This window comes from Sphaeramia orbicularis, chromosome 18 (genome assembly GCF_902148855.1).
Source record: "Sphaeramia orbicularis chromosome 18, fSphaOr1.1, whole genome shotgun sequence".
Classification (NCBI taxonomy): domain Eukaryota; kingdom Metazoa; phylum Chordata; class Actinopteri; order Kurtiformes; family Apogonidae; genus Sphaeramia; species Sphaeramia orbicularis.
In genome coordinates this window covers 42333586-42350625 of record NC_043974.1, presented here as the reverse complement: position 1 = coordinate 42350625, position 17040 = coordinate 42333586, and the positions used below count along the sequence as shown (strand labels likewise).

Here is a 17040-nt window from a genome sequence, read left to right as displayed (position 1 = left end):
TATTTGGAAAAATTCATCAAAAATTGAAAAATCCAAGTATCTTAATACTGTGGACAAACTTTGTGGACATCGTCCCAAGGAACAGGCATATAAAGTTGGAAATGAATCCAACCAGTAGTTTAGTCGGAGAAGATGTTTGAAGAAATTCCTAATGAAAAAAAACACCTTCACAATATCTCATGGCCTATCAGCTGGTGAGATAAGAAGTACAACGTATAGCAACAGCAAATAATAATTAATATTAAGAGTAATAAAATTAAAGAAATAAAAGGCATACAAATGGGACATTTTATTACCAAATGCTTGCATTTAGAAATGTTTTTTGTCATCCTTTCTGTCAGCTTTAACCCAGTTAAACCTAATTAGCTCTGCAGACATAATGAGTTAATTGGATTGGCTAACAATTTTTATACCAAAAACTTCCTGCAGGTTCGAGGGACTTAACTGACAGGGGTTTCAGTGATCAGATTTACAACAAACTCACATAAAAACACAAATACTTTAAAAAACAAAACAACACATGGAACTCTGTGTTTTATATACTTTTATATTATTACTGAAAATATAACTTAAACAACAATAATCAAGTACAATCATCACAAAAAACAAACACTTTATTTACAAACGGTGACCAAACTAAAGTTAGCACTGGTGAACCAGTAAAAATGTCATAACATCACGAATGGCACGGTCACAATTCTGTTTTTAACCATAATGCACTTGGAGAACATGCTAACTGCGAACTTCGTTCTTCTATTGACACGTTAGAATAATTAGCTAATGTGTTTTTAGTTCCTGTGATGTACATCCTGACGTCTGAAAGCTGATGCTATGTTTAAGTTTAGGTGAAAAGAGAAACAAAGAAGTGGCTGCTCCTCCTCTGACATTTTCCGCTAGCATCGTCTGTCCTGTAAATATGCGTCTAAAAATACACTTACCTATTTTACAGTACATATTGAAGCCAAAATATTACATTTGTTGTAACTTCAGTGGCTGCCAAAAATAAAACAAATGAGCAAGTTTTTAGTGACATATAAATCTGTTAATTCTGTAGTTATTGCAGCGGGTGTCAAACTTTAACACCAAAGCGTCACCTAGCACCATCACAAGTTGTCAAGTACTGAAATTTGACTAATCTAACAAAATAAAATCACTCTCACTAAATGTACTGGCATGTGTTCGCTCTGATTTAAACACTTTCTTCCATCAATATCTGCAGTATGTAGCTGTGCCTAACACCCCACAGTGAACTTACTGGACCGACTGGCAGTTTTATGGCATCCAAAACTTACAGAAATCTGTTTCCTATAATCAGTAACATAAAAAATAAAGCTTTTCCAAAGATACAAAAGGTGTAGTGTGAGTAAACCACAAATGAATGCCATCATAAATCTGCTTTAGTTGGAAATATCCTTCATTTTATCAGCTTTGGGAGGACTCTGGCAGTTTGTACTAACTATTATGTTCTTGTTATCCGACTGCTCCAACACAAAGATCAGGATTAAACTGATGGATTAAGAACAGGTGAATAATAATGTAAACGTCTTAAATCTTCATGTTCCTCCTGAATATAGAGGCTTTGCTGGTTCCAATAAATAGTCAGTCCTAAATATAAAAAAAGTCCTGCTGCGGTCACTCGTCCCTTCCTCCTTCCACTATTCGGTAGCGCTGCCTGCAGGATGACGGCAGGTTCACGGGCCAGCAGAACACGATCGGAACCGTCGTTTTGACGTTTCTCTCCAGGAAGTTGAAAACGCAGTTCCACCACGTCCTCGACAGATAGTTGTTTGGAGCCTGACGCAGTGCCTGAGCAGAAAACACACAACATTAAAAACATGTTTTAAGCCAGGGGTGTCAAAGGTACAGCCCGCGGGCCCAAAACGGCCCCCCTAATGGTTCAACCTGGCTCACAGGATGCATTTCAGAAAATTACACTAACGATATTAACAGTTAAGGGTGTTCAGGGACCACATAGAGCTCAATGTGTTATTAAGTCAAATAATAGTATAATAACCTATTAATAACGACAACTCCAAATGTTCTCCGTGTTCTAATGGGAATAGAATAGAATAGAATAGAATAGACTTTATTGTCATTACACAGGTTGTGCAATGAAATTACAGGTGGTCTCTACCAGCAATTGCACTATGCGACAACATGCAACACAATAAAATACAGACATATTAAAAGAAGATACATGTGCAAAGATATATATGTGGAAATTTGAGATATACTGTATGACAAGGTAAGAAAATGTAAAATATAAAAGTAGCATAAAAAAATTAGCAAATATATCTAAACATAATGTGAAAAAAGTTAAATTACATTAAGAAAATATTTACATTTACCAATCCTGTTGCAATAAAATGTGAATAACCTGAACAAATATGAGACGTGAAATTTCTAACGAAAATTAAGTGCAATATTAACAATATGCCTGTTACTAAATGTTTTCTGCATTTGTAGATCGATTGTGATCTATAAATTGTGTTAATAATAACATGAGACATAATATTGCTGAAATAAAGTTTGAATAAGTATAAATAAAAGTACATAAAGTTTAAAGGTAAAGACATTTGAAAAGTTAAGTAAGGGTTAGTTAAATGACCACCAGAGGGCAGTGACATCCATGACTGGATGAGTGAGTATGTTCATACATGCGTGTTAGCCATGGTGTGGTACGCCCAGAAGACCCTGGTGGTGACGAAATATGCAATGACAACGTCAATGCTGTAGTGCTCGTGAGCAACGAGGATGCAGATGACTCCAGAAGCGCTGAGCAGCCAGCAGAACCAGTGATACCACCACATCCAGCGAGGAGAATCTACACACAGACACACACCAGGAATGGAGTAATTTATTAGAAACAACAAATGAAAAAGCTTATTGGAACTCAAAGAACTGAAACTGCGTATGTTACAGATTTATGCCCATAAAAAAGTAAAACATATCTTATACAAGAGCTACATATACTGCCCTAATCCATTATTATGTCTGCAGAATGAGCTGGTGTGAATCCAGTTATCTTTCATTTCACAAGTGCCATAACCCACGAAGACCCAAACATCCACCGACAACCAAAAGCATCTACTACGTAAACTGTTTAATACCTGTTGATCCACTAATCCTATCAATACATGTAAATAGTTGGTGTAAATGCAGTTTGTCGTGTTTTCATAGTCATCAAATATGACCCATTTGGACGTTCAGAGGCTCCGTAGTTACTGTGGAAACACCTTCATCTTCTACAACATTGATTCACCAGTAAAACCCATAGAGTTGGATCAGTGACAGTGGATGGAGACACTGGGTTTTCGTTCAGTTAATGATAGATTTGACTAAAAAAGTCACTTTTTCTTCAGTTTTCTCTGTTTTTGATGTAATAACCCTCAACTTTATTCTGAGTTTTTATGAACATCTGCATGATCACTGAATTAAATTTAGAAAAATACCAGATTTTCATTGAAAAAAACTCAGACTCAGCTTTACAATGCAAAGTAAAGAGGATAATATAATAATAAATGGTGATAAATCACTTAAGAAAGGTAACATACAGAGAAAAATCATTTGAGAACTGCCACAAAAGTAGCACTGGGCCTTTACGGGTTAATGCAGACAGCTTAAAATAAGGAAATAATGGATGCCTTTCAAAAGGCCACCATGTCTTGTAAAACTCATGTTTCCAGTCATTAAATGAAAATATGTTCGATCTCTAAATGTAAGTGTTTCATAATTTCTCTCCTGTTTACATTAGCAGAGGCCTTTGGCAGTTTCCAGTTGAACAGAAATAATCTACAAGCCAGAAGACAGACAAATGTTATCACATCAACCTAGTTTTCCCCACTTAAGGGTCTATGAGTCCTAAAACCGCAGTTACATTCTTTACGTTCAGTTATTTATATCTTTGTTGAAAAAGTCCCTTTTTCTTCAGTTTTCTCTGTTTTGATATAATAACCTTTGCATTTACTCCAAGCTTTTATGAACATCTACATGATCAGTGAATTAAATATAGGACAATACCAGATTTCACTGAAAAAAATCCAAAACAAAGAAGATAATATTACAATAAATGGTGATAAATCACTTAAGAAATGTTAAATATGGAGGAAAATTCATTTGGCAACTGCCACAAAAACAGCACTGGGTCTTTATGGGTTAAAATTATAAAATTCTATAATTCAATAAATACTGAACAAGTTAAAATGTCAGCGTTGTAATCAATGTGAAGATAAAGGGTGTGACATTTGGAAACTTTAGTAAGCTATAGAACTCAAATGTCACAGAGATCATTCTTTACCAAGTAACAAATAACTTTCTTAATACGTAGTTTTTAATCCTAACAGTAACAGGGTCAGAAGGTTAAAATTTCAACCTTGCATCTAATGGTAATGTGGACACATGGACTGTGAATCTGGCAACCCTTATGTCCCATAGAAGACAACCAAATGTCACAGGGAATATTATTTAACCAGTAACAAGTGATGAAATCTTGTAACTCCTCCCATCCACTCCATCCTGACATGGATTACTTCTTTGGTTAAATGGGTCACAGGGTTAAAATTTCAGCAATGTAGCTGAAACCAAATTTTGAGATACGGACTGTGACACCCACAAACACTTTAATACAATAGAACATGAAACCAAAATGTCACAGAGATCAGTGTTTACAAAGTAACAAGCAATTAAAATGTAAAGCTCCACCCATCTGTTCCATCTGATCACTGTTAAATCCAGTTCCACCAGTTGAGCCTGATCATGAAGATGATCAGATGATGATGATAATGAAGTTATGATCCATTTATAAACTTTCAACTATGTTTCTATTTTCAAGCATAATGAAATAATGTGGCTGTAAAGGTATGAGTTTAATCACATTCACAATGTCTATCTGAAGACAAAGAATTGGAACTGTATTATTATTATTATTATTATTATTATTATTATTATTATTATTATTATTATTATTATTATTATTATCTTTATTACTATGTTGCAGTTTCTGTTGCCAAGGTTACCTGTATCACACATATCCCATGCTGAAATTTATATATAAGGATGAGAATAAGAAAAAAACAAAACAAAACAGGCATGATATCTATACACATTTGTTCATGCTTGAAAGTAATGTAAAGAATTAAAGATGAGGACAAATTAAGCAATAGAACCTGCAAAAGTACTGAAATTTGACAGAGATAAACCAAAAAATCCAGAATTTTATCAGAATGAAGAAATAAAATGTAAATGTTACACAATACAGATTAATGCAAATGATTGTAGTGTTGGAGACAAATTCTCAAAATATCTGACTATTTTAGCATTTCAATTCCTTGCTTTTGTTACAAACTTTGAAATATTGTATATTAAATTCCTATTTCTTATTTGGTAGTATGCTTAAAATGTGTATGAGATCTTATATAAATAAACTAAAACTAAATCAAAGTCAAAGACAGTGATTGAGAGTGAAGGCATTAGTACTCACACTCTTTGATGAAGAGGTAGGACAGCGTGCACATGACAGTGTGTCCGCTGTACAGGAAGTCACCACACATCATGTGAGAGCCAGTCAGAGACAAACCTGCAAACAACAACGTCACATTACACTGTGTATGACACCACCAACAAACCCACACTTTGATTAAAGGAACACGATGAGTCCAAATGTCCATACACTTAAGTTCTATCAGAGAACCTGGTTTTCTGTAACCAGCCAGTAAATGTTAAATGACATGCAATATATTCATTAAATCCTTCAGGTTCATTCATTCAATGTAGCACACGAAAGAACAAACTGTGTACTCAGGTCCCAGAGGAATAAGGTAAAAAATAAGATAAAAACAGTAAAAGTATCTAAAAACAGACACATAAAAACACATGAAAAACATTCACCACTTAAAAGACAAGACAAGTAAAGTTAGTCATTACCTCCACCAGAAATCAGCCTCAGAATCCTCCAAATTTTGCCAGTTGAGTCATTGTAAAGCTGCAGAGAAAAACAAGAATTTAAAAAAAAAAAAAAAAAAAATGTATAAAAGATGAATATAGATTTGTGTCACATTAGGTTGTGAATCCATGCAGACCTTGGGAGCGCAGACCATGTGTTTTCCTGGGACTGGCAGTGTGGTGATGTACATGGTGATGCAGCGGTACATGTACAGAGTCCCGATCAGGAAAAAGCAGCGACGACCAATGATGGCTCTGTTGAGACACATTTATAGGAATATGATTATGTATTTATAGAATAATAGAAAAATGTTCTCAAAAAGAAAAAAACATAAACATTTAGTATAAACTACACTGGTACACCTGCCAAAAAAAGAACATTCAGACTTAATAGGAAGAGAAAACTGAAAGTCAAAATGAAATAAAGAAAAACTAAACTCTACTTGACAATAGGAGATATATATCAACAAAAATCTGATATAATTATCAAACTGTTACAAAGAAAAAGACTGATGAAATAGATTTTTTTTAATTTTAGGGAAACTGAAAAACCTATACTTTTGTGGTACTTCCTGTCTCTGTTTACAGTGGTATATACTGTTTTATTACAGACGTATAGATTATTGTGCCGCTATTTCGAGTCTGACTTGTATAATAATGTGTCTGTATCACTATGTCATCTTTACATCCATCTTTAGGGTTTATTTTGTTGAATTGTGAGTAACAACATTACTAAAAAATGTTCTACTGTTTCACTTAAAGGTTCAGTGTATGATATTAAGTGACCTCTAGCGGTGAAATTCGTTACTACTTCCATTTGTACCTGTGTTTGAGGCAGAGCCACTGGACGAGCCAGAGTCCAGTGAGGATCAGCCCGTTGACTTCAGTGACAGTGAACGCCCACGGAACACGGTCCACGTAGTCGAAGAACTTATCGGGCAGCGGAGGGTTCACCGACTTGTCCGGCACTCGTTCATGAACAATGGTGATGACGACGGTGGTGAAGACGAGGTTGAACACAGCATAGAGGAAGGCCACGCCCGTCTTCCACCACTCGGTGGGCAGGCGGTTGGCGTGCTCCTCGGGTATGCTGATTTTGACATAGTCGCAGTGACGACGGAGGCCGCTGCTGAGGGTCTGGATCAGCTGGTTCTGCTTCCACAGGCTGCTCAGTTTGCCGTTTCCATCCCGTTTTCTGCCGTCGTGTGTGTCGGCTGGGGGTGATGGCGAGGAACCGTGGCGGCTTGGGTTACCGTTGGCAACCCTCTGAGGATGGCCGGGCGAGTTGTGAGGGGTGACTACCGTGGTGATGGCTTCCACATGTGTGCGCACACCGCCGTCATCCTCGATCAGCTCAGACGCTGCCATTTTAAAACCAGTTCTTTTATAACCACTAAATGTTTTGTAGCTTCGTCAGCCAATCAGATCCGTTGAGTTGTGTCAGATGACCAATGCAAACAGGTTTGATTCCGCTGATTTGGTGTCTCCTGAGGTTTATGTTTCACAAATACCCCTTTAGGCTGGATCAGAAGGACTTGATAATCCCCGATCCAGGATCACTGGCTGCTGTTGTTGTGGTCAGATCAATAATGAGCTCAGTATCTGGAGTTCAACAGATGATGTCACAGAGGAAATACACAGGATAACTCAACAAACCTGAAAAAAAACAAAAACAGATAAGATTTTAGGTCAAACAGATTCAGTATGGCCCTCTGAAGGTCACATGACCAGGCTAAAGGCAATGCATTTTGGGCAGTTTGTCCAAGTAGAGTAACCGCTGGGCATGTGCAAATGGGCAATTGATCTGGTAGTGACAGACAGCAGAGCCAACCCACAAAGATGGAAGACGCTACCACTACAACCACTGTTCTGTGTTGGAAAACCTTAACATTTTAAATTCAAGACTTTAATATGCATAGCCTAATATGTAGGCCTATTATTGACTTTGTGTATCAAATGTATGGTGTGGCGGCAAGGATGGTGCTGCACCACCATGGCAAAACCTTACCAGCGGAAACACTGGAGAAAGACAATAATAAGAGCCAAAGTAATTGCAGTATTGTGAAGACATCATAGTGTAATTATGCTGAATGTAGATTTTCTTTAGAAATCAGTATGAATGAGACATCTTACAGCTGGAGCCACAACGTGTCCCAATATTTTTGTCCATATAGTTTAGAAACATCAATATTTCCTTAAAGTTTAATGGGAGACTTTTTTTCACTCAGTGAGATCTGAAGAAACTAGATGGTTAGTTGTGGTAGAAAATTATTTTTTACAGTCAGAGCATGAAAAATATTGGAGAAATTTAGAGCATTTAAAATCACGGTCATGGATAAAAGAAAAATTATTGTTGAGAGAAATTAAGTAAAAACCATCTCTGAGCCATTTTGGAAGCAAAGATAATTTAAACCAAACTAACCAATGCAATGATATTTATCCCAATATAAAACTATTTTGTGACATTAGTCATTATTGTTTTGTATCCCAGACCTCTGTTAGAAAAGAAACACCTGGATTCAACTTGTCCACATACTTTTGTCCATATAGTGTATATGTGAGTGAACTAACGGGTGATGTTTTTGTAACTGCTCATTTCCAGTAAGTTGCTGAACTGAAGCTGACCGACCCAGATCTGATCCACTGAGTTTTATGAGCAAGAATGTTATTATGGCTGCATGTAATCAAGAACACACAGACAAAAGGCTTTTTGTCAGCTCAATCTTACGTTTGACCTTTAGTAACTTGAGTACGGCACACCTTCAGACACAGACACACCCCAACACACACATACACACAGACACGTGACTTCTCAACAGAAAAGCAGTCAGACAGCACTGACCGACTTCTTCCACCATCAGCTGATAAACATTAAAATAGCATCTTAACCTACAGTGTTTTCTGTCAGTCATATGATTGTCTCTTTAATGGCACACATAATTCTTCTTGTTTTTACACAAATCACCTTTTATATAAGCCACTCTTTTTCTCATCTTGCCAGACATTTCTAACTTTACACTTCTTCAGTCTTCAGTTTAACACAAGGCTTAACCTTCAGTGAAGTCCAACCAAAATCAATAATCTCTGACGTATTTTTTTTTAAGTGTCTTTGTCTAGAAGCAACAATAATCGCTTACAAACTAAAGTAAACTAAATCATGAGAAGACTTCATTTTACATCTTTAGGAAAAAAACTGACCCATAAATCAGTGACAGAGCTCCAAACAGAACCACCCCCAGTCCGAGTCTGATCAGTTACTTTGATTGACCATTAACCCCATTGTTAGAGCTCAGCTTCATTAAACACAGTTTACCAGTCTACAGCAGGGGCCACATTCAGCCCAATTTGGCCAGACCAGTAAAATAATACCCATAATAACCTAGTAATAATGACAACTCCTAATTTTTCTCTTTATTTTAGTGCAAAAAATTAACATTAAATTATGAAAATATTTACAATTACGAAATATCCAAACAAAAAATTTGTAAACAACCTGAAAAACTGAAATTTCTTAAAAATCATGAGTGTAATTTTAGCAATACTAAGCCAAAGACAAAGGCACAAAACATTTAGTGACAGGTAGAATATTGTTAAAATTGCACTGAATTTTCGTAAGACATTTCAGGTTGTTCATAGTTGTTCAGGTTATTCACATTTGCATTGTTAATGTAAATATTTTCATAATTTAATGGGGTTTTTTTTGCACTAAAACAGAGAGAAACTTTGGAGTTGTCATTATTTATAGGCTTAATGTAATATAATTTTTTTCACATTAAACCAAGAGGAAAATTCGGAGTCATTATTATAGGTTATTATGCTATTATTTTACTTCACATTGGTCTGTATGTAGAGCCTGAACTAAATGAGCTCAACACCCTTAACTGTTAATATCTTCAGTATAATTCCGTCCCACGGGCTGGATTGGACCTTCTGGTGGGTCGCATGTTTGACATCCCTGGTCTACAGGTTCACTCACTGTAATGCTCACAGTCAAACAAATACACTCAGATGTATTCCTATCACACATTAAAGTAAATCATGAATAAAGGCTTGATATTCCAAATGAACTGAATGTGTTGAGACTAAAAGCCAGATGGATAATGATAGTTTTATGATGTTTCTGGTGCTTGTTTGTCTCTTCTCTGTAACATTAGATCAGGTTTTAGTATGTTTATAGCTTCTTTCTGTAAAATCTGTGGATGTTAATCTTGTTATAGCATTTCTCTGTAACATCTGCATAATGTTTAAATGCCTCTGAGATGTAGTGGAGTAGAAGGATAAAGCTGTTAAAAAAAATAGACACGCTCAGTAAACATACTTTGTTACCTTCCACCAGTCACCACAAGCAAAACCAAAGGAAAAAGACGCACTCCTCACACATTTTTTAACATCAACCACAGTAAATCATCACCTGCAGATCTAGATCCATGAGGTCAGAAGTTAGTGATATTGTGAAATGTGCCTGATGTTAGTTTTCACCTCGAGGTGTTACTGGGGCTAAATGTTCAGTCAGTAGCAGTCTGTCTGTGGGAAATGTGATATTCGAAATACACACACACAGATCCCATACACAGACACACACAGAGGAAGCACTGAAATGCATAAACTGCTGCAGATTGAGTCAAATTCAGAGTTATGTCTCTCTTTCCTGCTAAATACCTCTTCTGCCTGCTGCTGCAGCCACAACATTTCACACAAAAGTGTATGTATGTCTATATATACACACACACATTTTTTCCACAGACCCGCACAATTTTTAAAAACAAAAGCACTTTATGTTCATCATAGAAATGAGCTTGAACATGAAACTTGCCAAGACGGAAAAATAAAAATAAACATCTGAGTTTCCTCCTTCACTCTGTGGACATTCGACTCTGTGTGCTCTGTAATAACAGTTGACCTTTGACCTTAAAAAACACTGCTGAAGGCTTTTTGTTTGTTTTTTGTTTTACACTGATATGAAACCTGATACATGTGCATTTCAGCAGAAGCCATCCTGAAATAAATATCTATTTCTATGGAGAATAAATTATGGATACATTAATTAATACACTTTCGATATATTTTTGTTTTACTTGTGTTATTTCTAACTTATGTAAGTGTCTTCAGGTATCACAAATGCACTTATAAATAAAATATATTATATTTACTTTTGAACAAATACGAAATAGTCATTTTAATACTTTCCAATTCACATAAAAGACCAAAAACTCAAAAATGACCATTTTCAAGTAACAATTAATACATCAGATGGTTCAACTTTGTGTGTCTGAATGATTAATCAAAATTATTAATTCACTGTTTTAATCTACACCAATAGCTGATTTAGCTTCAGGTAAACATGTCCTTAAGGGGCGTCCTTAAGTGATGTGGTCACGGTCAGTCGATGGTAACGGGGTGGTCATGTGGTTGTGGGATTTCCCCCATGAAAATTAGATTTATTTGACTGAAATCTGTGCTTAAACACACAGGACGTTTGAAAGTTCTCCATATCCTTTCACTGTGTTTTGGACCATTATTATCACCATGTCTGTGTACATCTATTACATTTTCCCCACTGATGATTTGGGTCTTTATGATCACTGTGTTACTACATTAGAAAATCAGCTGAATGACAACCACAACAGCCAATCATGGTCCAGAATCCATCAGACGTACGGTCAGAAATCCAGTCATGGTTGGCTACTGTAGGTACTGTCTCTACAGGACAGACTCTGGTACAAACTGAGTCACAAAAGTAACCCAGCAGCTCCAGGGACCACCAGGTTTTGGCTTTATTTATACAGTGGGAGCAAATGGCATTGCAGTGTCCACTGATGGTGTAGACCAGGTGATATAGGTGCTAACAGGTACACCAGAAAATAAACACAATATCTGTTGTATGGTTATATTTTGGATTTAACAGATGATACTGACCTTAATACAATTTGCTTATAACAATCACATTCACGTCCACTAGAGAGCTTCAGCTGCTTGTTGGCTATTAAATTAATTAACAGGCATGCTGATAATTGCATTGTATAATTTTTGTTTTTTACATAAATCAAAAAGTCTGAACTGTCTGATAGCAATATCTGAAATGAGAATATTTTTGAAGGTTTCTTTCCTCCTGTGACAGTGACTGGATGTCGTTGGGTTCTACGTAAACAAGTTATCAGAGGATGCCATCTTGAGCTTTGGGGGAACACTTTTTCCAATTTTTTCAGTTATTTTTTAAACTAAGTAATAAATCCAGTGAGTGAAAATGATGATATGAAGATGATATGAGGAACTTATGAGGTAGAATGTTGTTGTATCCAATTAGATTCTATGAATTTTGTGTCCCTTGTAATCAACATTTTCACCATATTAGACAATATTTAGATGAACTGAACACTAATCACATTTTTCTGTGCATACAGCTGCACTGTTTACATTAATTACATAACTGGGGCTTAATTTGGTTATTAGTGTTTTATAATGACTCAACATTTTAACACTAGTATAACTAATATATCCTACTGATGGAGTCTAATCTTAGTAATTTTAGTATTTTAATATAGTGGATTATTTTTTGTTTGTTCATTTGTTTTTACTTATGTAGCTCCAAAATGACATTACACAAACCTTGCAAATTAATGCAGAACAAAACCCAACACTTCAGTGGTGAGAAATCATAAAGTATAGCTGTAAAAAGACTGAAATAAACTCTGCAGCCTAGTGACCTGTTTTAGTAACAGTAATGCTATAAAACCCATAGGTCCGTGCAACACTGTGTAAAATACATTAAATACACTGATAAACAGACTATTGGAAAGTAATGTTAGCTGAGGGGAGGTTTTAACAGCCCTGTTGATCACAATGTAAGATTTTGAGATCATTCAGACCTAACTGAGAACAGGCAGATTAATCCACGCTGAAAATTATTAATTATGGTCCTGCTCCGGAAAAAAAACTATAACAAAATGTGACTTTTTCACCTAATCTGGAGGCTTCAGAAAATGCAAATTAGAACTAAAACTGTATCTTTGGTCCTAGGCAATGCAAGGCAAGGCAAATTTATTTGTATAGCACAATTCATACACTGGAAATTCACAGTGCTTTACAAAAATGGAAGAGACAAATTAAAATCACACAAGTACGCAACAGTGTGTGATGTGTTTGTGCATATTCAGCCTGTGATGGGTTAGATAGATAGTCAGTGTCAGTGTTGCCTGTCCACTTGCACAATATAAAACTAAAAATAGATATTCTTCTTCTCCTTCCTCTTAATCAGGAAGTTCTAGTGTCAATGTGAAATATTGGTTAAAAAACCAAAGCCTCTGGTATTCTTGCTCTGATAATCCATTCCAGTAATACTGTATCCCCTGAAATACCTCTGCTGGATTTAATTTGTTAAATGAAAATGAAAAATAAAAATTTGATCACAAAAATAAATAAATAAAAAATAAAAGCCTCCACAGGTAGGCAGTGACTGCAGAAGCATATTCAGGGTCAGTTTGGAGGGCAGACCTTGAGAAACTCAGACGTGTTTCACGCAGAATGTTGGATTATCTTTTAAAGTCAATGACAAGACTGTAATCACAGGGTTGAATGACAACTGTAAGTGTAAAAATAAAGCCCAATTCACCCTTTCACATTTGGTCATACTCAGATGATTCCTTGTCTACAGGATTATGCAAAAATCTTTAGCAGTCAAAAACTGACCAAACCAGCTCATTGTGTTTTATTTCAGCAGCAGCTCAGTGTTTAAATACTAGGATTTTCTGCCTTTAAAACTATCCCACCATCCCCGAATGTCTTTGTCTCTCTTTTTGCAATGATTTTATGTCGCATCCTGTTTACAGCCTGACAGACGAAGACCGAAATGACCTCTAATGACATTAAGACCATGAGAAGTCAATTACATCTGACTCATCAACACAAGACAGGACAGACAGGAGAGACAACGTAGCCAAAGCTACAGCTTAACACAATGAAAGCAAACAATGTCAAATGCTTAGCTTTAAGTTATTTCATGTAGTTGAAAAAACAAAAAGCATTAACGTTAAAATGAGTAAACGTGGGAATCTGCCACTTTTCTCTGATTTCTATGAACTTGAACGAGCAGATAACTGTAGCAACCTTTTATTTGTGGTTCAGATAGCCGTTAAATGACAAGATTTAAGAGTACACACAGTTTACAAGTTTGTGAGGCCCATATTTATTTTAATATTTGACATAAATATCAATCATATGGCTCACTGATTCACTCCAACATGTATCTGTGAAATGTCACTTTGGCAGTTCACTGTGTGTTTATAACTAATAACTGAATAATAACCCTAAAAATATTCACATGTAAATAATAAAAAATGGGCCAATCTGGACCAATGAGCAAATACCTTTATTTTGTGATTTAGAAAGCAAGCTGCTAAATGTCAGGATTTAAGAATACACACAATTTAGAGGATGCAGTGTTTATGTTTCAGGTTTGTTTTATGGATCCCTCTGGGTCACAGATAATGTGATTATTAGACTAACACTGTTTTAAATGTCTCCTACTCATCTTTGTCTTATTCATAACAGCAAAATACTCACATTAAAATGAAAAAAAGAAAGAAAGAAACATGGCAAAGCTACACATTTAAAAAACGTGAACAGGTGAATCAGTGGATAACATTTTTATTTTGTAATTAATATAACTGCCTGATATCAAGATGTGACCGTACACATGGTTTGCAAGTTTTTTTAAAATACATTTTTATGTTTTGTTTTTTTTTTTTAAATAGACTTTTCTGGAACGTCCAATCATAAGACTTGTTGACAGTACTAAATGTATTTGTAAAATGATGTTTTATAGCAAATATAAGTGTGTTTCTAACTAGAAGAGTTTATTACCGACACTTTAATGATAAAAACTCACAATTCTAAGCTGAACAAGCCAATATCTTGTATTTTATGACCCTGTTAAGGTTATAGGATAATTACCTCTCTGCAGAAATGGATCACTGTCTACAAAGGATTACTAGAATACCAAACATAGTTTTAAAATGCTTCCTGCTCATGTTTAAGTTTTGTTTTGGTTTTAAGTAGCATTAGAATGACTTGCATTATATGATTCAAATACTTAACAAATGCTAAGACTGATGAGTATACAATATCAACAAGTTTGTGAGATCCATGTTATGGCTTTATTCGGACTTTTCTGTTTCCTTTTGTAAATCATATAGCTTGTTGTAAGTACCACATAGGTCTGTAAAGTATTTTTTCAGCATTAAAAAGTGCATTTTAACTGAAGCAGCTAAAAATATAATGTTAATGTTGAACAAACTCCTAAATAATTCCAGGAAACGACAAAAACATCTGAAGTAATGTGATTCAAATAGATGTCAAATGTCTGGATTTAAGAGTCTACAGTGTTTAGAAGACACTGTGTTTATGTTTCGGGTCTGTTTTATGTCTTTCCCACAGATATCGATCATATTGATTAGCTTATTTGTTTTAAAAATCGAAGGCGTGTTTGGAGTAATTTCCTGGTCTTAAAGTTGACAGTTTTTGAACAGAATTCCAAAATATCCTCACTTAACTACTAACAATGTGACTGTTACGCGCTGTTTCGGCAACAGCAGCCGTTTAATGAGATAAAAACAGTTTTAGTTTTAGGTTTAGTTTTAGGTCTGGAAAACAAACAGGAACTGGGCTCACAAACACACCTGTCCGACTGCGCGTGACACGTCCCACGCTCTAAAACTCCCTCCGACAGGTATAAAAAGTAGACTAGAAATCCACTCACCGAGTTAAAGCCTCAAATTTACTTCCTTGGCTCAAAATTCGCCTCCTCTAGTTCGTCTTCCTCCTCTTTTTCTCCTTGTCTTGTCCTCCTGCTGCTCCTCGTTAAAAGTGCACGCGCTCCCGCTTTCGCTGGAGCTTCGTGAAGGAAAACCCACCCGTCTCCTCCTCGCGCCTGTTTACATTCCAAATAAGGTGCTTCCGGACGCCTGTCCATACGTAACTTTACGTCGACGTTCCGGCTGACTCGCCCAAGGAACTGACTCACCTGAAAAAAAAAAAAAAAAAAAAAAAAAAAAAAAAAAAAAACTGACTCACCTGAGATCGATATCACTCGTACTTTTCCGTAAAATTGAAACCGACGAAAGAAAAGTTAAAGAAAATAAATAATAGGCCTGTTCTTAATTTGTTTAAAAGTGCAAAGTATGTAAGCCATTACGTTATTAAAGAGTCATACAACATGATTTATTTTTCAGTTGAGTTTTTCACCACTGATTCACGAGGTCGTCATAGTTTTCAGATAATAAATGTGAATTGTGAACGAAAGTCAAACATTCCTTTAATATAACTCACCTCAGAGTCTAGTCAGTCTAAAGTTAAAAATGTTTACTTAATGACAGAGGTGGAAATTAACAAAATACTTCCTTTTTTTTTTTTTTTTTTTTTTTACAGTAACCAAACTTTTAACTTACATTGCAGTAATAAAATTGAATTTGCACTTCTTTTAAAATGCAAGTATCTGTACTTCTGGAGTGAAACAAACACAAAGGACATACATACAGGCCTGTTCTTTTGATTTTGTGATGTAGTGCTCATTTTGTTCATTTTTCTTATTTTGTATCAGTGACATTTAATCAAAATGAGTGAAATCGGAGTTGAAAGAGTAACAAGTTGAAAAGTGTAAAAGATGAAATAAGACAAAAACGGGCACTTACATACTTTTACTTTTAATGGATTTTGTTTTAACACAAGTGTCTGTACATTGACTGGATGTGAACTTGTGTGAACTTTTTTTTTTTTTTTTTTAATTAAAAATTGCATTGTTTTAATATCAAACACTGCAAACGTTAAGTGCAAACATCAAATGATTCTAAGTTGTGTTCGCTGTGAACAGTGTAATTCAATCCAGGGAAATGAGTGTGGTCAGTGGCTGTGGTTGTATCACAGCTTCCACCAGAGGGGGCTGATAATGCACTGAAAAACATACTGTTCTACACAGCTAAATGCTCTGATCACTCATCCACTATTTTCTCTGGAGCCTACAGTCATGGCACTTACAATCTCCACTCACTGAACACTTTGAAACTGTTTGTTCCAAAGATAAGGACTGAATTGGGAAAATAAATCTTT

The 17040-nt window shown here is 35.6% G+C and overlaps 1 protein-coding gene across 2 annotated transcripts; it reads right to left on the bottom strand.

The window, feature by feature from the left end:
* Positions 1 to 527: 527 nt before the first annotated feature.
* On the bottom strand, positions 528 to 15829 carry LOC115438639 (phosphatidylcholine:ceramide cholinephosphotransferase 2-like). 2 transcript variants are annotated; one of them, XM_030162388.1, is made up of 7 exons: positions 15695 to 15829; positions 6764 to 7596; positions 6078 to 6195; positions 5923 to 5980; positions 5480 to 5575; positions 2658 to 2824; positions 528 to 1806 (listed from the first exon to the last, which is right to left on the bottom strand). In XM_030162388.1, the coding sequence occupies exons 2-7, from the start codon at positions 7306 to 7308 to the stop codon at positions 1633 to 1635; spliced, it is 1158 nt and encodes a 385-aa protein (XP_030018248.1). In that variant the 5' UTR covers positions 7309 to 7596; positions 15695 to 15829; the 3' UTR covers positions 528 to 1632. The 2 variants fall into 2 exon arrangements, with proteins under 2 accessions (XP_030018248.1, XP_030018249.1); XM_030162389.1 differs by having other exon boundaries at positions 6093 to 6195.
* Between the last annotated feature and the right edge of the window lie 1211 nt (positions 15830 to 17040).

Excerpts from the sequence above, each read along its gene's own strand:
- LOC115438639 (XM_030162388.1), bottom strand. The coding sequence starts at position 7,308 with ATGGCAGCGTCTGAGCTGATCGAGGATGACGGCGGTGTGCGCACACAT. Across the intron at positions 6,196-6,763 it reads TGGCTCTGCCTCAAACACAG|AGCCATCATTGGTCGTCGCT; the intron begins GTACAAATGGAA and ends GTGTCTCAACAG. Across the intron at positions 2,825-5,479 it reads CTACCTCTTCATCAAAGAGT|ATTCTCCTCGCTGGATGTGG; the intron begins GTGAGTACTAAT and ends GTCTGTGTGTAG.